Source organism: Anopheles ziemanni, chromosome 3, assembly GCF_943734765.1.
Source record: "Anopheles ziemanni chromosome 3, idAnoZiCoDA_A2_x.2, whole genome shotgun sequence".
Classification (NCBI taxonomy): Eukaryota; Metazoa; Arthropoda; class Insecta; order Diptera; family Culicidae; genus Anopheles; species Anopheles ziemanni.
This window is the reverse complement of record NC_080706.1, coordinates 6,911,723-6,932,500: the sequence shown is the minus strand read 5'-3', so window position 1 is coordinate 6,932,500 and position 20,778 is coordinate 6,911,723. Positions and strand designations below refer to the sequence as shown.

General features: G+C 47.4%; 3 protein-coding genes across 3 annotated transcripts in view; all 3 read left to right on the top strand.

Moving 5' to 3' along the window:
- The window catches only part of LOC131288144 (ABC transporter G family member 23), a 35,782-nt gene extending 29,612 nt beyond the window's left edge, over positions 1–6,170 (top strand). The window contains exons 3-11 of the mRNA XM_058317257.1: positions 3,479–3,597; positions 3,657–3,852; positions 3,924–4,125; positions 4,210–4,361; positions 4,441–4,585; positions 4,658–4,744; positions 4,815–5,205; positions 5,281–5,530; positions 5,603–6,170. Of these exons, the coding sequence (XP_058173240.1) occupies positions 3,479–3,597; positions 3,657–3,852; positions 3,924–4,125; positions 4,210–4,361; positions 4,441–4,585; positions 4,658–4,744; positions 4,815–5,205; positions 5,281–5,530; positions 5,603–6,170 (2,110 nt within the window). The remainder of the gene's footprint in view (positions 1–3,478; positions 3,598–3,656; positions 3,853–3,923; positions 4,126–4,209; positions 4,362–4,440; positions 4,586–4,657; positions 4,745–4,814; positions 5,206–5,280; positions 5,531–5,602) is intronic.
- A 2,646-nt stretch (positions 6,171–8,816) lies between these two features.
- On the top strand, positions 8,817–9,578 carry LOC131289598 (uncharacterized). Its single transcript, XM_058318890.1, has 2 exons — positions 8,817–9,074; positions 9,138–9,578. Exons 1-2 carry the CDS (start codon positions 8,817–8,819, stop codon positions 9,576–9,578), a joined length of 699 nt encoding a protein of 232 aa, XP_058174873.1.
- A 589-nt stretch (positions 9,579–10,167) lies between these two features.
- On the top strand, positions 10,168–19,642 carry LOC131287033 (huntingtin). The gene is made up of 8 exons (XM_058316047.1): positions 10,168–12,827; positions 12,888–13,574; positions 13,639–13,822; positions 13,893–17,436; positions 17,500–17,748; positions 17,812–18,286; positions 18,364–18,798; positions 18,870–19,642. Exons 1-8 carry the CDS (start codon positions 10,242–10,244, stop codon positions 19,626–19,628), a joined length of 8,919 nt encoding a protein of 2,972 aa, XP_058172030.1. The 5' UTR covers positions 10,168–10,241; the 3' UTR covers positions 19,629–19,642.
- Positions 19,643–20,778: the final 1,136 nt, after the last annotated feature.

The window sequence follows — 20,778 nt, the reverse complement described above, 5'->3', positions numbered from 1 at the left end:
TTGCACAATCTTTCCCTTGGCGCCAGCGTTAGTTGAGTCGTCGTCACGTCATTCATACACTTCACCTTGGATCTTTATTTATACACCTCACATTTGACGAAAGAGGGGAAGCCTTTAATAAGCCGGGTTTTCCCAGTGATGGAATAGTACGCGGAACAGGAAGCGATTCGATTAGAACCGACTCACACTTGATATGTGTGCTTCTTACTCATAAAAGTTGCAGCTTTCCGTAGCGAAAGAAAAAAAAAGAAAACCCAATCGTGCCTCAAATCAAATTGCACGCTTCGATTAGCTGGAAACGATCATCTCCCTCCTGAGTTCCGATTACGGTACGCCTTCTCTGATGTTCGGAGTTGAGATGGATGCGTCCGGATACTGGTTTTTGCGCGTATCATTGTTCGTTACTCATTAACCTTGAGTCGTAAGACCGAAACGCGGGTAGAAAGACACCGAATTTAGAAGAAGAATTTTTAATGAGAAAATTAATTGAAACTACAGCTTGCAAAATTTACTTTTGACGGCGAACTTCGTCTTGAGTCCAACCAATTTTGTGTAAAATCATCAGATTGCGCAAATCAACCTTTGAAATACTTGAGAAAAATGTTTTTCAAATTATTTCATCTATTCAGCTCAGTTTCTATTTCGAGTAAGATTTCGTGGTACCTCTTTTATTCACTTCAATCTCTCTTTCGTGAAGCAACGCTTTTCCGTTACCAGCAGGTTGGGAAAATTTTCTTTCCTCCTTTTTCCCTCCTCGTGCACGCACCACATAATCATAAACTGTTGCCGGTGCTGACAGCGAATATCTGTAAACATTCGTAACCGCATCGCTCCGTGGCGCATTCCTGCCAGCGCGGAAGTAATTACGCGGTGTGTTCATCTCGGCTAATCATCGGAAGGGGGTTTTTTCCCCCCGGAACCCATCCCTGTTCGCATGCATACGGCCAGTTGCGGTGGGCACCTTTTCCCATAAGGCCACCCACTTTAACTACCATCAGCCACACAAATTATTGTGACCATCATCACACAGCCCATTGTGTGTTTGGCTCTGCTGGCGAGTACGAACCCGACGACCCGTGAAAATTATGAGTTTTCCCCTTCGCCGATACGTGGCTGACCTTTGCTTGTGTGCCACTTTTCCGCCGGTCTGTGATTGAAGAAAACCTTTCTTTTCTGCGGCGATGTTTGATACTTTGGGATTGTTGACCTTCGAAGACGTGTTGGCGAACGATTGGTAACCTTTCGATGATCCATACATATATTCCGAAAAGTGACCGCGCAACCGCGAGAACCATAAGCGTCCATCTTCATCGTGTTCCGCCTGGAGTCCCCGAGCAATGCGGACACAAACGCCTCCTCGTAATGGTTGCATGAACGTAGTGATGGCAAATGTAATTGCCACCATTAGGTTGAAAGCAAAAACCAAACGAACCACCGACCAAAACAAAATTAAATCGAGTCTCAATATTAACTTCGGAATGCTCTATTTTATATCCATGAGTGATCGGTTAGTTTTTCTTTTTGATAGCGGATAACTTCAAAATCAGTTTCGCGTATTAGAATCGTATTTACCTAACGATGATCGCTATTTCGCTGGATATGCTTGTAAAATAAGTAACTATGCCCGATGATGAACACTGTTTCGCTAAAGTATGGAATGCAGGCAAAACTGTTCACTCGCCAAGCGTCTGCAATCTCGACGACGCGATCATCCGCGCAATGTGGACACTGTTTACATTTTGCAGCCACATTTACGACCGTTCGCCGATAATAGCCGTCCTTCTGGTTTTGTTGTTTTCCAACCCGCGGGACACACGGAAGTTTCCGTAGCACATGTTTTATGGACGTTCATTGTCACTTTTACCCGATGGAACGTTTTGATGATGATTTATGTTCCGTTCGCACGAGGCCGAGTAATGTTCAGCGCCGGAAAAGGGCTCACCTTCGGGGCGGGTTGTATTCATCTGCTTCCTTGCTTTGCGGCTTATTCGGCCGAGCTTATTCTGGTGACAGAAACAATTGGTTGGCATCGTCCTTCAGGCGTGGAGTTTCCGGAGCATTGTTTTGGTGCCCGAACGCCGAAAGAAACGTGCTCGCGTCTTAATTATGCTCCTGATTGTTTCCTGTGTTTGTTAACAGCATAATATTTTACCTTGCTGTGATTTCGTGCGGAAATGTATTCGCCTTGGCAGCGACGACATTAGAAGTACTAAATTGTGTTTTCATTGATCAACAACATAATCAAACTGGACGTTTGGATATGTTATTTTGATCCCCCTTGACGTCTTCAGTCATAAGAATCTTCGACTTACGGTCTTGGATGATGCATATTTATATATTCCTTTATTTCAAATGGGTGTCTGTTCTGCAAACTGGTTAACCATTCTCCTTCGATTGCATCGGTATGGTTGACGAAGTGTGAAGCCAGTTTGCCAAATTCGGTTTGCTTAAGTCCCGCGGAATGTGCGCCATTCTCATGCACGCCATGATCAAGCGGTCGTTAAACTGTGCTCAATAAATAACGAACCGATGGAGTCCGTATTTGCAATCTTGATTGTTTAGTGCAACGCAACGAGAGTGTTTGAAATGCAACCGTTGCGATGTTTGAAGGGGTGGTTTGCAGATATCGGTTAAGTAAACTTCATTTACATCAGCAGATTGCTCCAATCCTTAATTTGTTGCCTCTACAATGCGCTTATTATTGTCTCTCTGACCCAAGCCCATGTGAGAACAAAGATGCACAGAATCTTGTAAAATGACGAGTTCAATACTGCGCATGATAGGGAAAGAATAGCAACCAGCATAACAAAAGCTCCTGTCTTCAAAGGGCAGCTTCTTGTCAGTTTGCAAGCCAATGTATCCATTAGATGCATATGATGACGCAGAGCGTACCGCTCGGACAATGCTGTTGTTGATCTTTATCCACATTCCTTGGGATTGTTTGATTGACACCTTTTGCCACGTTTGCTCAGCGACTGCGTACATCTCCTCATCTGCGAGCGGGGCGGAATTGGAAGTGTTAGAATCCCTTTATTTTAAGTCACCCTGCCACGTACTGACTGATCGGCCATCACCACTACCATCCCGGTTCCTTTCGGTGCTGAAGCGATTATTTATTTCGTTGTCCCTACATGGACGCGGCTGACAGAAAACGTCTAACGCAAAATGGACTCCCCGGGCTCAAAGACGCGCATAAATCTTCGGCACGTGATCGGAATGGAATCGACGATCGTTGCGCTAACCTCGGGGCAGGTTGCTTCGTTCCAAATGGGCCGCTTGTTGGTGCGCGAACCCGCAGGGGTGAAACAATTAGAGGGCGCTGGGAAGGCGCCGGTACGCCGGGCATTTGTCTGGGTATCTAACTAAGCTCTAGCTAAGAGCACGAGCTTACGCCAAAGTGCGTCACTAATCAATGACTGGTTTCGTAACATTTAATTTTTCATCTTTTCATCTCTCGCATTTTCTTTCCTCCCAACAGTTATGGACTTTTAGGAGCATCCGGTTGCGGCAAAACGACACTGCTATCATGCATAGTTGGACGAAAGCGACTAAACTCAGGGGAAATTTGGGTGCTGGGAGGAAAACCGGGAACAAAGGGTAAGTGTTGACGTCGAGTGATTCCGGGAGCTCAGCTACAAATTCACTTTATCCGATAGGATCTGGTGTGCCTGGAGCGCGCGTAGGTTATATGCCACAAGAGATAGCTTTATATGGGGAGTTTTCCATCCGCGAGACGATGATGTACTTCGGCTGGATCTTCGGCATGCACACGTCGGAGATCGCCGAGCGGTTACAGTTTCTGCTCAACTTCCTCGATTTGCCATCGGAGTCTCGGTTGGTCAAGAATTTGAGGTAAGTAAGGCGGGGAGGTCTATTGATGTTCTACTATGGTGCTCAAACCCGAACGAAACCTCTTCCTCCAGCGGTGGTCAACAGCGTCGCGTGTCGTTCGCCGTTGCGCTGATGCACGATCCCGAGCTGCTCATCCTCGACGAGCCAACCGTCGGTGTGGATCCACTACTTAGGCAAAGTATATGGAATCATCTGGTACACATCACCAAGGCTGGCCAGAAGACGGTCATCATCACGACGCACTACATCGAAGAAGCCCGACAAGCACACACGGTAATCGCTTTTCGCCCGAGGTTTTCCCTTTCCAGCCTCGGATGAAAGTATTTCAAACTCTCCCGCCATTCGTCTTCATTGCAGATCGGCCTGATGCGGTCGGGACGACTGCTCGCGGAGGAGTCTCCCAGCTGTCTGCTGTCGATGTACCGCTGCAGCAGTCTGGAGGACGTCTTCCTGAAGCTGTCACGCAAACAGGGTCAAGCTAATGTCGCTCCTGCTGAACTGAACATCAGGTAGGTGGAATGTGGGACTTAAAAGGTCCTTTATTCATCCAACGTTTGAGTCTAACTCGTGAATATATCTCTTTTCTAGCAACAACATTTCTTTGTCGGCGCTAGCATTCGGCAACAAGAAGGACAACCCAGTCTACGTCAGCCAGGAGAGTGGTGTCGTAGGACTTAACTTCCACCAGAGCAAGGAGGTGCTCATCAGTGACAGTAATGGATCGACCATCGCTGTAAGTACAAGAAAAAGATAGTCAAGGGCCGGGTGTTTTTAAACATAAGATCTTCTTATGTTATTTATTCAGATTAACGGACTCAACGGAACGGCCCCTGGTGCAATCAGTCAAGCAGTCGACTGCGACAACTGCACCGAATGTACCGGATGCTCGAATGTAAGTATTCAGACTATCTTTCAGGTCCCCTGCGGTCATCATTGTTAATTCCCCAATTTCCTTTTTCCAGTTCACCTCTAAGGGTAAAATTCGCGCACTGTTGGTAAAGAACTTCCTGCGCATGTGGCGAAACGTGGGCGTGATGCTGTTCATCTTCGCCCTACCGGTGATGCAGGTGATCCTGTTCTGTCTGGCAATTGGACGCGACCCAACCAACCTGAAGATGGCCATCGTAAACGGTGAAATGAACACGACCATCGGCGCGGACTGTGTGTTTGATCCTGGGTGTAGCTTTACGAGCCTCTCGTGTCGCTACCTGAGCCATCTCAACGACACCATAGTGAAGGAGTACTACAGCGATTTGGACTCGGCGCTTGATGCGGTACGCGACGGAAACGCCTGGGGTGCCCTGTACTTCACGGACAACTTTACGGACGCACTCGTTGCTCGAATTGCTCTCGGTAAGATCAAATCACACGATCCGATCATTGGTGAACACAGTTTGAACTTATTCAATATCTTGTCTCTTTCTAAAGGACGTGATGCGGACGATGAAACGCTGGACCAGTCGGAGATTCGCGTGTGGCTTGATATGTCCAACCAACAGATTGGCATCATGCTGAACCGAGATCTTCAGGTGGCGTATCGTGAGTTCGCTCAGCAGCTGCTTCGAGTGTGCGACAACAATCCCAAGCTCGGCGATGTCCCAATCCAGTTCAAGGCTCCAATCTACGGTACCAACGATCCGTCGTTCACGGACTTCGTCGCTCCGGGTGTGATCCTAACGTAAGCTCCAAACATAACCTTAACTATTCTCCTAGTTCTCTGTACTAATAGCTTTTGGATCTTGCCCTACAGGATCGTATTTTTCTTGGCGGTGGCGTTGACTTCCTCGGCGCTGATCATCGAACGTACCGAGGGTCTGCTGGATCGATCGTGGGTCGCCGGAGTGACGCCCAGCGAGATCCTGTTCTCGCACGTTGTCACCCAGTTCGTGGTGATGTGCGGTCAGACGGCGCTGGTGCTGATCTTCATGATCGTTGTGTTCGGTGTGACGAACAACGGTGAGATCGGTTGGATCGTGGTGCTGACCATTCTGCAGGGCCTGTGCGGCATGTGCTTCGGGTTCGTCATTTCGGCCATCTGCGAGCTGGAGCGCAATGCCATCCAGCTTGCCCTGGGCTCGTTCTACCCGACGCTGCTGCTCTCGGGCGTCATCTGGCCCATCGAGGGTATGCCGCTGGTTCTGCGGTACATTTCCCTGTGCCTACCGCTGACACTGGCCACCACGTCCCTTCGCTCCATCCTAGCACGCGGCTGGAGCATAACGGAGCCGGACGTATATATGGGCTTCGTGTCGACGATCGCCTGGATCGCGCTGTTCCTCGTCGTCACGATGCTGGTGCTGAAGTTCAAGCGCGGTTAAGCCCCGTGTTTCCCGCTTGGTCCACGTGGGACACTAGGCATGTTCATATCAGTTTTTTCTTCTGCCTCCACTCTTGGTTGTTCGGTTTTCATCTATCAAACGACCGCAGCACCGGAACAGGTCCAGTCGATCACACTGTTGTTGTGCGAGAACGATCGCTAGAAAAACGGACACCTCGAGGTGTCCTGGGGAGAGGAGGGGAGGGGAGGTCTGAAACCTGCAGAATTTGCTCAACCTTTCATTTAGAAATCTATTCATTGGACACATTAACTACTTCCACACTACCGTTTCCAAATGCACCATTTAATAACCTTACCGTAAGTTAGATATTCCGGTTCCAGTTACCCATTCCGACGCGATCGCATCCGGAGGTGCGTCTGCTCGTGTCAGCCCCCTCGGCAACGAGTGAGCCATACTGCAAACAGCGCCAGAAGTCCGGTTGACCAGAGTTCGGCAGGCTGGAATGCTGAAGCCGATCGTACCGTCACCCGGTATGCTTTCTTTTGGCTGTCGGGAAAATTGCCGGACGATCGGTTTTCAACGGAACATGAGTGAATGGTTATCTGGTGTGAATGTGAATGAATGGAACTAGAGTGGATGGACAAGATTTAAAAAATATCACCTCTTCGGAGGTACGGCGTGAATGTGACCGAGGGAAACAGAAAACAATTTGAAAAAGTGTTCGTGTGGTTGAGTATAATAGTACGAGTAAAATGGGTTGTGGGTGTATTTTCTGAAAGGATAACGAAGAAAACGAAAAGGGAGAAAGTGACACAAAAAAACTTATACACGAACGCGTCAATGTGAACTGTGATTGTAAAGCAATGAGCAAATGCTATTTCATTAATGATTTTTTTTATTATAATTTGTATCATTATTATACCAGAGTATTGTGTATCGATTAATTGGTGTAATTTGGAGGATCCCTTTTATTAAACATGCATACGCACGCGCCTACTCTGTAATTGCATATCTATAATATATAATCCGCAAACACGTTTGTTTCCTTGTTTCATAGTACCGAAACAGACCGATACAAACATGCATATGATCATGGCCCACAACTGCGAAACGCTTTGCAATTGATTTTCCGATTTCCAAAAGTCCACCAACCACCAGCAGAACCATAACATCCCGTTCCGTTCACCGGAGCCTTGGAGTTACGGTGAACAGGTCCAACCAAATTGATGGCTTCGCTTACTTTAGAGATTAGCTTTGCCATTTTGTTTTCGATCCATTTGAGTTTCTCTCGCTTTGGAATGGTCTTTCAAATTTAAACACTTCTTTTGCTAATAGACAGCGCAAACGCATGGACATTCCGTAACAATTTCCTTTTGTCCCTTTTCGTCGAATAAGATTGTAAGAAAAATTTAAATTTGTATTAAGAAATTCACTTGTAGGCTTGTAAAAGTAAAGAAATGTTTATGGGGTGGTCTTTGGCGATAGGTAAAACGACCCCGACGAGGGACAGAGCATACATTGTTTGAGTAAAGCCTCTAGTGGGATTTCGAGGTCGACACGCAAACAAGTGAAATGAAACTATGCTGACACACTTTTCGTCAGCATAATTCGTCCATTTGTCCTTGAACCTCTGTGTCTGTGGCTGCTAAAGAGTTTTCTTTCTAGTGGGGCCGAACGACCCCGAAAGTTAACGACACACCATACAGCGCTCTTAGCGGAGCGACTTCGCTTAGCATTAGCATTGTCTGCAGTGCCAACTCGCAGGCAACACGGGGCCAAGCCAATAAGGCTGGGGGAAAAACATAACAAATAGACGTACTTAACGTATACATTATTTGGGGAACAAACAAACAAACCAACACGGAAGAAGGAAACACATTACATTACAGAACACGGACAACGAACTAATATTAAAGTATATTTTTATTGAATGTTTCTTTTCTGATTGTCGCTTGTGCTTGACACGTGGGCGTCTCGAGCGTGTTTACCGAGACGAGGAGCATTCCCAAACGGAACCGGGCTTGTGAAACAATACCGAGTCAGACAAAACAAAGACCACATGTACACACATACACACACAGGATTGAATGTTGATTGAGTTTATGGAGGATGAATATGGAAAAATAGAAAGAAAACCCATACGCGGTGTACAATGTATCTGTGGAGGAAATATAAAAAGAATGTCAATAACAATAAACATAAAATCGAAAAAACACCATTCTTTTGAATTTTCAATCATGTAGAAAGAAAATGTATACCTTTTAGTTGATTCTGCAAATAAGACCATTTATGTTTATTTTCGAAAATGTTAAAACATTGTTGCTGTCATTGGTGATGAATAGTAAAATAAAGCATCATTAGTGGACGTAGCGGAATTTGTCCAACGTAGTGAAAGTTGTACTTTCTCCATTATATTCTGCCACCTACCATCGTCACTAGAGGCTCATCACTCATCATAACAGACACCTGTCGTCGCTTTACTGCTCAGCAAAAAAGGGTGTAAATTGTGATCGGTTCCAGCTGGTTGAGTTCAACGATTTAATGGTCAACGTGTTGATGTTATGCATCAATCGGTCATTCACTTGTAGTTCGTTGCTTGAGTGACATCCAGTGGTGTTCTAAAGAAGGTTGACCATCATGTGCTGGCGTATTTCCAATCTGCTGTTGCTTGCCCAATGTCTTGCGATGGTCCACTTGCTTGGTTTCCAGCTGGGCAACCAGTGGCCACCTTGCTCTGGCAACGATAATCGGTTGCTCTCGCTGTTCAACCTGCTCTGTAATACAACCCAAACGACGACGATCACAACGCGAGACGCTTGTTACGGTTGCTTCTTTCGCGCAGGAGCGCTCGTGCCAGGTCCGGCCCAGCTGACCGCCATCAGTCAATGCGCATCGTTGTATCTTATAAACACCAGTTTTTCGGTTTGTGCGACAAATTTGGCAGTAAGTAGAAGCAACATTCGTTCAAATGAAACTGAAGTTATAAAATGGCCCTTCTTAATTCAGGCAATTGTAACCGGATTTCGTCCCATCAACGTTGTATCGACGGGAAGCACTGCTTTGGATTGCTATACAGGCCATTGCGAGTTCGTTCAGTGTGTGCGAAGGATTAATGGGAACATGTTGATCAATCAATGTCTACTGGAGACCCTCGTAAACCGTGATCTCAACGTGGAAGCTCAGCGAATCGGATTCTACGTTAACGCTACGTCCTGCATTCTGGCGAGGGCTCGTTGCAACACGTACAATCCGATAACGGGACAGCTGCAGCAACCGCTGAATACTCCCACTGGCACAACTGGCAGGACTGGGCCTAATTCGCTGCAAATATCGCCAACTGGGGACCTTCGGGTAATAATGTTCCCATTGAAAGTAACCGTCGGAGACGCTTTCTGCTCTTCAAGAACGTTTCTCGATCAATCTTCATTTGGAAATGCGATATGTTGAAATATATAAATTGATTATTTGTGATTTACAGAGAGTCCCGTGTTGCGTTCTGATTTAAACTATATTTGCGAGAAAATTGTAAATTTTTTGAATTAATCACGTGGCGCGATGAATCTTTTCAGGCGCGATGAAACATGAAATATTTCATGATTTCCCGATTGTTTGTTTACATTTTTGACATTTAAATAAAGTAACTTAGTGATGGAGAAACTGAATCCCTGAGGAACTCGAATCATTTGATTCAAATCCATACTGAGATCCGGATCTACGAGTCCGAATCCCAATCCGTCATATCAAGCGTGCTCACCAAACTTGCCGATTTTTCATATCATTTGTTAAATTAGCAATTAGACAATCAATTGTAGAATTGACCTAAAGGCTATTTCGATTTTATGAATAGTCCCCAGGACAATCAGGATCCTTATCGCTATCCGCTCCCTCCGGGAGCAGTTTCATTTCAGTTCCGAGCGAACTACCCACCACAAAGTGACAGTTCACAGCTGGATTGCAGAGAAAAAAAAGCAACTTGAAAAACAATTTTTTGTGATGAGTCAATTGTGTCCAAACGAAAGTGGCTGAAAATTTGTGTCGCTGCTGGTAACGCATTAATATAATCCATTGCCCCGAAGCCTAATCCGCGCAAACCGGTGTACTTCGGAGGCAATGGATAAACTAAATCCATTCGGGCCACTTCAACGTGCGGTGGAGGCACTGAAGACGACGGAATGTAGTGCGAAGGAAAAGGTCGCCCACTTTGGGCAGATTAGTGAAACCATTATCAGCATCCGCCCTGGCACGTCTACTGCCAATTCCGCCAGTTATTATGGCCACCTTAGCAGTGCGATTGCGGTGTTTATTTTGTTCTGCGAGGAATCGGAGTCGGGCGTTCGGATGGCAGCGGAGGAAAATTTGGCTCGGGTCGTCCGTCACTGTGAATCGACCGGAAACATCATCCGGGTGCAGCGAGATCTGTACCATGAGATCAAGAAAAATGGCAATGAACGGTCCCTTCGCATTGCACTGAACATTTTCGCCCACTACTGTGACACCATACGACAGCGGAAGGCGCGGACATACGCACAGAATTTGCTGCCCTGCATTTATTCCATTTCGAAGCGACGAGAACCGGCCCTACTGGAATGTTTGTGCACATTTACGGAGGTTTTCTGTCGACAGTTGGAGAGCTACCTGACCGACGGGGAGGTGCTGAAGATGACCGAACTGTTTCTCGAAGACCTTGGCTCCGATTGTGCCACCAAGCGACGTTGTGCAGCCCGAAATACGCTAACCTTTGTGCTGGGCTCCCGTAATCCGGAATTCTACGCCAATAACGCTTTTAACCGGTGCATCGAGCAACTGCTCAAGTGTGGCCAGCTGCAACAGCAACCGAACACCGTCCTGGGAGTGATGGGATGTTTCCGCGCCATTTTACCGATCGTGCTGCGTAACTGCAGCATCGAAAAGGCCATCGAAACGTTCGATCTTTGCTTACACTTTCTGCGCGAAGGAACGCACACGATTATCAACGCAACGCTAGAGGTACTGCTCGTCATTTTGGCCAACGTTCAACCGGCCGTGCGGAAGGTGCTGCTATCGGAACAGTGTGAACACCGCCGAATGCTTTTGAAACGGAAGACACTTAAGAATTCCATTTTCAAGCTTAATCCCAGCGAAAGTTTACTCTCCTCCCGAAAGTCCAGCACCGACGCACGGTCGGATCATTTGCTGCGGCCGGGAACGCTAGCACTTACCTCGACGCCAATAAAGTTTCCGCCTCCAATAGACGACCGCTCTCTCGCGTCGGCTTCCGATATCGAGCTAGATTCGTTGAAAAGTATGGATCTGGACACGGAAAGTCGCACCGCACCGGCGCTTCAGCTAGAATGCTCCGGATCGTTGGATGCGAGTGCCGGCTCCTCCGTTGCCGCACCTGCCCCGGACACACTGTCCCTGAAAAGCCAAAAGTCAACCGATTCCATCGGATCGTTTCTGAACACACTGCTTACCAACTCGAATGCGGCCGAATCGGTGACAAAGTTTTTCCGCAAATCTCTCGACAAACCCTTGCCGGACGATGGGGAAGAGGATCGGCTATCGATGGACTCGATGGCCAGCAGCCACATGTCGTCGAATGCGGAAACGGTTCGAGCGGAGTTGGACGTGACGTTGGAAATCGATCTTGACGACACTGATCCGGCAACGGTTGTGCAAGCGATCCAACCGGTTCCAACCCCAACTCCCTCCCGGGACACCCTGGATGTACCGATTAGCAGTTCGATGATTGCTGACGAGCCCCCAGAAAACACGAAGGAGCTTTTCATCGGCGCAATCTACGATCAAAATCTGCTAGAATTTACCACGCGCCTAGTATGCTCTCGGTTTCTTCTTTCCGGCAGCCGGTACGTTCTGATTCCGGACTCGATCGTACGCGTGTCGGTCAAGAGTCTGGCGATGCAGATTGTAGCGGCGTGTGTTAGACTAAAGCCCGAGCTTCTTTGCCTTCCGCTGGAGAAGGATGCCTTCCGGGAGGAGTACGCGGTGGTGGAAATTTTGAACCTCGAGGACGCTATAAACGAACTCTCACAGGAAGCTAGTGGTGGTGAGGATCAACCGGATGCCACCGGTGCCACAGCGACACCATTGCAGGAAGAACAGGAATCTGGTTTGCTGGAAATGAAGGAAGATCACTTTGGGGAATGTACCAGCACGACGTACTTCGAGTACTTTTCTCCGATGTCACTTAGTCTCGATCAGGGATTAAAATCCAAACTGAAATCGATCGAAGAAAACTTTTCGATCGATAACAATGAAAAGCTTAGCCGGGATCTCGACGCGATCCTTTCACAATCGGAACCCGGACCAGCGTCAGTGTCGGCTCTAACAGGACCGTCTGCTGGTGCTGTACGTCGACGGGAACTGCTGGTTGTACCGAAGGTAATAACAGCAGCGAGGAATGACGCCCGCCAAGGCCGTTCGGGTGAGGCGGAAAGTGATAAGGTGCTAACGGCAATGTCGGTGTCTGATCGCAAGGAGTTTGAGGATGAACAGCAACAGTTGCTGGCCGATGTGTTGCTGTTTTACGATAGCCCAGACCCGACCCTACGAGGCAATGTGCAATTGATAGTTGGTAATTTCATGAGGGCTGCAATCGAATCCGCTGGAAGCTATCATGAATTTATTCGTTCAAAGATACCTCCAACAATGCAAGCTTTTCTAAGCGGAGACAAAATGCTACAAGCAGTCATAATGGTAAGTTCAGTCTTCACGCAAGTTTGAATGAAAATAATATCCACTTGTTTTTTGTTTCAGGGACTCTCGGATGAAATTCATACCGTAATAAACCAAGCTCTCTCGTCGGTGGAACTATTTTTCAACAAATACTTACAAAGCCAATCCACTTGTATCCCGAACGAGCGTACCAAAAACCGTCTTGGTCAATCGCTCGCCTCGGGTATTCCTTTCCGGTCCACTGACACGAACGTCTTTTTGAACGACCATTCAACAACTTCATCTGCGCCATCGGGAACGTCCCATCTATTCGACGTCATCCTGGATCGATTGATGCTTCTGACAAACAACAAATACTGGCTCGTCCAGTGCAAACTGTTCGATGTGATGGTCCAGCTTGACTACGACTGTATCCGAGCGCTCGGTCTTCAGGGAGACCTTTTCCATGGCGACTGCCTTGATCAACTATTAGCCGGGCTAGGTGATGGAGATGTTCGTGTACGTAACCATGCGGGGGAAAGATTACTCCAGTTGATAGAACGTAGTGCGAATGATAAAACCGTGCGAAGTCCATCGGAACCAAACCAGACCGTCGTTGGGGATTTCGTCAATCAGTACGTTCTCAGTTCGTTTGCGGTCCCTTTCGACCGAACGAGTTACCAGTTGCCGCATCATTCCGTCGAGCGAGGGCGCACACCGGCCACGGTCGGTCGCGTGCTGTATAGGATAAGCAATTTACTGTTGAAAATCAGCGATAAAAATCTTCAGGTAGTGATGAAAAGCGTTTAACGTCCGAGCAAAATCAATCTAAAAACTTTGTTATCCTTTTTAGTCCGGTATTATCAACTTCTTACGGCTGTTTCTCTCCAAGCACAATCCGTTCGATTACGTGGAGTTATGGAATGAGTACAATCTGGTTAATGTGCTACTCAGCCTGTTGATGGAGATGAATGGACACGTGTTGGATATGACTGTCCACACTGATTTACTGCGAATATGTTCGCAGCTGCTTGTTGGTAAATGTTATGAAGATAGAACTCATATGCAAAAGAATGTCTCACCATTCGATCTCGTTTTATTTCACAGTGGTTGTTTCCAGTCGTCCGGCAAGTACGAGCGCAGATTATGAAGTGATAAATAAGTTTATTATTCATCTGCTGAAGTTGCTGAACATTTATCACCATTTGTTCGCTAACATCACGCCAATCGTCATCAACCGCGTGCAAAAGACCGACATCTTTATGAACACCAAAGAGCTACAACAGATCAACTGCTTCGGGTACTTTGGCAGCGATCACGCGTGCATGAAACTGTTCCATCAGGTTCGCAGCTCGCTCGAAAGCTACCGTATGACGATCAATGCTGAGGCGGGCCAAAAACTGTTCGACTATCTTCGGGCGGCTCTCGAGGCCCTCTGGACACTGTTGGAGATGAAAACCCTCTCAACCATGACAAACGGTATGAAGTTTCTGGAGGAAGTGCTACGCTATCTGCAGTCGTTTCTCACGCTGCAACCGGACCACTGCATCCGATGTACGCGCTTTCTACTGCGCTTCATTTTCCACGCAAACTACGTCAATCGCACCGCGGAAGTGGCGTACTTCCGCAAGGCGGCTTGCTTTCCCGATGATGCTCCAGCCGAAATGCCATCTGAAGAATTTTTCGTGCGATATTACGATTTCTGCAAAGCGAAATCGAAACCCGTCCTGGCGGAGGTCGGTGCGTACGTGAAACTGTTCGAGCCGCTGGTGATAACGTGCTTGAAGATTTTCTCCAAAGTTGGCTCGCCGGTTCAGGCCAGCATATTGGAGATGTTGTGCCAGCTGTTGGATTTTAACATCAACTATCAGCTGCTCGATGCGAGCAGCGCGTTCGTCGAGTCGATCTTCAAACACATTGAACACATCGAGCGGGGAACGGTGGATGATTCGGAGGCTTTAATGCGGCAGGTGGTACGGTTCCTGTTCCAGCTGACCGGGTTGGTACGCGAGAAGCCGCTGGTGACGATTCCCAAGATTATCAACATTTGTGACAACCTGCTGGCGAACAACACGGTTCGCCGAACGGCACTCGCCTCCGTGCAGGCCCTTTCACACGAAGTGTTCCTGTTGCGTCCGCTCGGGAAAAGTTTGACCCAGAAGGTGTTCGAAGAAGCCGAGTGTAGCACGCAGAAGGAGGTAGTGCTCAACATGCTGATTAAATTCCCCGACGAGCTCGCGGTGTACCGGATCGTGCCGATGATAATGTCCGGTGAGCGGCTGCACGAAAGAGACGCCACTCAGGTGGCCAACTGTGAGTTGGACATTTTGACCGCTTTGTTGCAGGTGCTGCGGGAAGGAAAACTCGTGATGAAAATCGATCAAGATTATAACACCGTCCTGCGGTTGATGGAGTGTTTCAGTAGGAATGTTTTGCTGGAAAGTAAAACCGTTCTGAGGTTCGTGGAAATCCTGTACACAACCATCGCCAACGAGTCCTGCACGGCCCTTCAGCGGGTGATCTACGGAGAGCTGATCGTGAGGCAGGTTTTGACCCGAACAGAGGAACGATTTCTCTTGCATCATGTTGGACTGTACCTCCGGAAAGCACGGGCAGGGATTGAAGATGAAACCACGGAATCTCCCGAGGCTTGTACTGGTGAGGATCGACCTGACGATGTTGTCCAACAGGCGGTTCCAAGTTTGGTGCGGGTGCTGGTGCAATATTTGCGTGAATGTTTCACCACCCTCGAGGAGCTTCAGTTAACGCACAACGCGTCGGAAGAAATGATACAATTTTCCAGAGATTCGGTCACGCGATACCTGGATACGCTCACCAGTATGATCGCTTTCCACGAGATCAGTCGTGTTCTGGCGGAACAAATACCACTGGAAATAATTCACTGGAGCACCCTGCCGGAACCGGTCGTTCGATCGTTGGTGGGTTTACTGATAAAACACAACTTCGACACGGAGCTTGTACTATCGTTCGTCCGCAACGATTCTTATAACGTCCGGAACGACCGTTCGGTTCGCGTGCTGGTCGAGATGCTGCTTGAACATAAACCAAACGAAAGCAAATGGGATCGATCCGAGATCCAAGCTCTTATTTCGTCCGAAACACACCTGCTGGTCACCTATTTCCATCCGCTTCTGCTGTGTCACATCACGGATGAGGAGTTTTCAAAAGTAATCGTCAAAACCATCCTCTCGGGCATCGAAGGAAAACTGTCGAGCGTACATTTTACACTGCTAGAAAAATCCCCTCTAACGACGCTCTCCATTATGTGCAATCGATTGACGGATATGCTTGGCACGACGAACATCGTGTCTTCGCGGAATGCCGCTCTCATCCTCAGTCACAAGCTTGATGCGTTGGTTCAACTCGGTGCTGAAGGGTTACGTGATAGCGGTGTGCTGGCCGTTCTACCGGAGAATGATTTCGTGCATCTTTACTCGAGTTTCACGATCGATCGAAGGCGAAAGTTTCCCAAACTTTTCAAAACCCTTTCCCAACTCAAGGCGTATTACGATGCGAGCAGTGAGCAGTTGAAGATGATGTCACTCACGACAGCTCCAAACATTAACCTGCAGGCGCTAAGAGATCTCCCGGTTGATGAAGGATGGTACCTGCGGCAGATGGCGCACCATTGCACCGGGGACTCGTACACCAAGCCACGAAACATTGCACGTATGCTACACGAACTCAAATCGGAGACCAAGCTCATCAATCTGCTCTCCAGTGCGTCACTGAACGTGCGCCTGTTGCGGGATATAATTTCGGTTGCGTTCGAAAACATGTTTCACGCATTCCGTGTCGACTGTGTGCAGTTTAATCCGCATCTGAACTACCTGAAGGTACACCCAATGCTAAAGGTTGCGCTTATCGTGTTGATGCGGAAGTTGGCCGATTTCGGCGTACAGTCAAAAAAGGAAGACACGACGGCGAAGGCGAGCTGTGCCGAATCCGCCATCTGTTTCCTCGAGTACCTGACCCGGCTGGAGCATCTCTGTCTGTTCTACATCGAGGGCCGGCTCATCGATCGCTTCGTCAAGGAGCATCTGCTGAAGTCGAACTTTTTCGAAACACTGCTCTCCTTCGGTAGTGTTTGCGCCAGAGCTGTCCAGCAGGAACCACCGGAAAATGTAACCCGCATCGAGCTGTACCTCCGGTGCATTGGGGCCATCCTAAACCAGCGCTATCTGTGGAATGAGCTCAACCAAAACGATCGCTACCGGGACAGTGTTGTGCTGTATGTCGACGTTGTGTACACCCTGCAAGAACGATCACTTGTCGACGAGCAGCACTTTGTACGGCGGCGCCTGCCGGAAGTGTTCCAACCGTTCGTTGAACAGAGTCAAGAGAGCGCAATGGATATCTATCTGAAGGTGATTGCCATAGCGGAACTTATCACCGACCGGAGCGTGATGCGAAAGAAACTTTCCACAAGCGGACAACTGTTTCGACTGATCGAAACGGTAACGATCTCGCTGCTTAAGCTCGATCGATTCTATGCGTACGCCTTGACCCCGGTTGAGCTGTACGATTGCTACCAAACGCTCGATGCGCAGGAGAATGGCCACCCGAAGCTACCGACCATACCGATCGAGCATTTGTACGACGTGGAACTTTTAGAGATGTTTTTAAAGAGGTAAAAACGATTTAAATTGCAAACAAACATCTGTTCAACTATTTTGTCACTCCTTACACACAGGACTAACATCTTCGGTTTCTCGTCGAGGCAACAGTTTGAGGAGCTCTTCATGGCCATGATGGTGCTGCTAAATCGCACGGAAGATCCACTGTTTGTGAGCCTGTTGGAGCAGCGGGAAATCAAGCATATGTGCCTGCAGGCGGTGATGGGTTTGCTGCTGTCGTGCTACCGCTATCCCTGGATTGGTTTTAGCGAAGGCAAATTCCATCACTCTACGCGCAACCCCAAAATTAGATGTGATACAATTGGGTAAGTCGGTGTCTCATTCTCTGTTCCTGTTGTTCTCTAACACTAATGTTTAAACCACTTTAGATTGAAAAAGCTGCACAACATTCAACTATTCATTCCACTGAGCAACGTATTTTACCAACCGAATCTGGAGCGCCGTTTGGTGATCACGGTTTCGGACGACCTGCACTCGACGGATGATAGTAGCGTCGGAACGGTTCGGTTCGATCGGAACCAGCTGTCGTTGGATTACTTCTGGGAGATCATCGAAACCACGATCAACCATGGCCAAGGAGCAGGAGCGAGTAGCCCAGGAGAAACGTTGGTTGTTCGTAACAGAAGGTATTTTGTGGAGAAGATGAACATCGACGTCACAAGCTCGATGCAACTGATCTACGACGTGTTGAAGCAACTGATCGAGGATGAGCCGGCGCTGGTGTTACCACATTTGGTTTATTTCTGCGAGATCGTCGATAACCGTGAGCAGATCTATTGGTTGAATCAGCTCCTTTTGAAGCTGCAAGAGCGAGTTCCGATGGAGGATACGCTCTCGCAACAGGTAGGGAAAGGCACACACGCAAATGTGTGGAACGGATCAAATGATCAATGTTTATCATCTTCTTCTCATCTTTAAAGCACATCATATATCTGCTGTGTCGCTTGGCCGCCCTTCTCGTGCCAACCATTGCTGAGCTAACGCACCTTTGCACGATCATCCCGACGTATCTGAAGAGCACCCAGCTGTACATCCGAAATGCAACCCTGCAAGGGTTAATCTGCCTGCTGGAATGTTTGGTAAAGACCAATTCATCGATCGGTGCACTAAACGACGAGCTGCAGCTGCTGCGAAACGTGATCGTGAACTATGTCGTGAAGCACGGTATCATCGAGGAAAGCTCGGGAGCCTTCAGCGATCTGCACACGAAGCTGGTGTGGACGCTAAACTTCTACCTGATCGAACACACGTCCCGGTTTGTGTCGGATTGCAATCTCCTGTCGAACAGCATCATCTCGGCGAATAACATTCTCAAACGGACGACCAATTTGGAGATCTATTTGTGTATTTTGAATGTAAGTTTTGTTCAGTTTGAAAATTTGTTTTACTTCTTGCTGATTGATTCGATATTTCATTTGTCCAACAGGGTCTAGAGCGATTGGTTATCAGTAAACGGGTGGCACGCTCGCTACATGAGAAGATCGAAAAGCTCGCCATTGATCTGGTGAAGATCGACAATGAAATGTTTTCCCTTTCGGCCCTCAAGCTCCTGGTTACGTGCGTCTACACCAGTTGCAACGAACAGCTGGAAAGCACGGAACGGTGCAATGGGATCGTGCAGGACGAGCCGGACATTATCGTGCAGCAGATCGACAAGATCGAGATTCTGTTCGCCAAGATTCGCACCACCACACCCCAGGGTGCCCGAGTGTTTGGCGATGTGCTGTGCCAGCTGATACGTGATCTGCTGCCGGCGAACGAAATCCTCACGAAGGTCTTTAAGGAGCTGATGCTGAACCAACCGAACCCGGACATAATCGCTGGCGTCACCTTCCAGCTGTTCCGCTCGGCCATCGATGCTTCGTATCTGACGCTTCTGCAAGAGTGGCTGCTCTGCTCGTTGCCGAACTTTCTCGCGTTTCCGCAGGTGAACAAGTCGGTTTGGTGCTTGACCGTCATCTTTCTGTCGGCTTCGCTTAACCAGCATCTGATCAAGCTGCTACCGGAGGTGCTCTCGTTGCCTTCGTACCAGCAGTTGAACGAGCGTGAAATTAACAACTTCATCGTATCCGCCAGGGACTTCTACCATCGGCTAGACGCGGGCGGTGGCCAGCGGGCAAAATTTAAAGAAATATTCCAACAGCATGATTCCTTCGTATTCCAAAGTCTCGTACAGTGCTTGTAAGCTGGGTAACTTAAGCGGGCTCTAGATTAGGATGGTTCGTTTCCTAATCCTCCGCTTTTATAGTGCAAATTATTCTTATTATTAAATACACTCTACACTTCATGTTATCACAACTTTATCGTTACTTTTAGGCTGTTAATTTATCCTGTTATTTTTGAGCTTCATCACACTATGCTTTCAAGAGCGAATAAATATAACTTTAATCTATCAAAGGATAACTGATTCATGATTCAATTTAAGAAAATAAAACTTCTATTAACATTACTAAATCATCGTTCTGGAGAGGAACTTCATTTTCCTTCCGTAGTTTAATCCATACAATTTAAAAAGTACTGGGCGCCTCCATTATATCAGGCTGGGACTTCGACACGATGATACCACATGAAATTCATATAAACATTGAACTTAACATTGAACAGCATAACACAGGTAGTTTACTTTTCTTTTGTTTACATTTTTCCAGCTTTCCTCAATGCCTAATTCCAGTCTTTGACTTCGTAAACTCTCTGCTTTTATTAAATAAAAAAAAAACAACGATACCTTTAAAAAATAGGAGACAACATAGTTGTAAATGTTATCATCCTTTAATTTAGACTATACATTTTGGATCACCTGCGTTTATTTTATTTGGTCAATTATTCACCTCTTAGTTTTCAATAAACTCTGAAATTTCTATAAAGTACCAGGCGTCTCCATCTTTGGAAATAAATGTCAGAAGACGACGGGTAACTAAATATTTCCAAATTCGACGATTTTCAAATAGGACATTATTTTGTGTCTGTTTATTGCCGGTGTAATTTCGATTATTACTTTCCAGAGCTCATCGAAAAATCCATATCGTACGATAGTCAACGCAAACATTAGATAATAGAAACAACAGTAGTCAATCAATCACAGCGGAATGATTGCAATGTTAGCGCCACAATCAGCATTGTGTCGACCGAAGGGTGTCATCTTTTGTTGCGCAATCGCAGTTACAGGAAGCAGGTGTAGTCGTGCGGACGCGATTATAGCACTTTATTACTGCCAACCGGTGGCTGATGCTGGACAAACATGCTGGGGTACACATTCAACGGTCGATGTTACGCTTAGAACGCTAGTTACTCTTGGTGGTCCCAGGGGTTTATTGGAAGAAAACCAACCCAACGCC

Excerpts from the sequence above, each read along its gene's own strand:
- LOC131287033 (XM_058316047.1), top strand. The coding sequence starts at position 10,242 with ATGGATAAACTAAATCCATTCGGGCCACTTCAACGTGCGGTGGAGGCA. Across the intron at positions 12,828-12,887 it reads TGCTACAAGCAGTCATAATG|GGACTCTCGGATGAAATTCA; the intron begins GTAAGTTCAGTC and ends TTTTTGTTTCAG. Across the intron at positions 18,287-18,363 it reads AGGATACGCTCTCGCAACAG|CACATCATATATCTGCTGTG; the intron begins GTAGGGAAAGGC and ends TCATCTTTAAAG.
- LOC131289598 (XM_058318890.1), top strand. The coding sequence starts at position 8,817 with ATGGTCCACTTGCTTGGTTTCCAGCTGGGCAACCAGTGGCCACCTTGC. Across the intron at positions 9,075-9,137 it reads TTTGTGCGACAAATTTGGCA|GCAATTGTAACCGGATTTCG; the intron begins GTAAGTAGAAGC and ends TTCTTAATTCAG.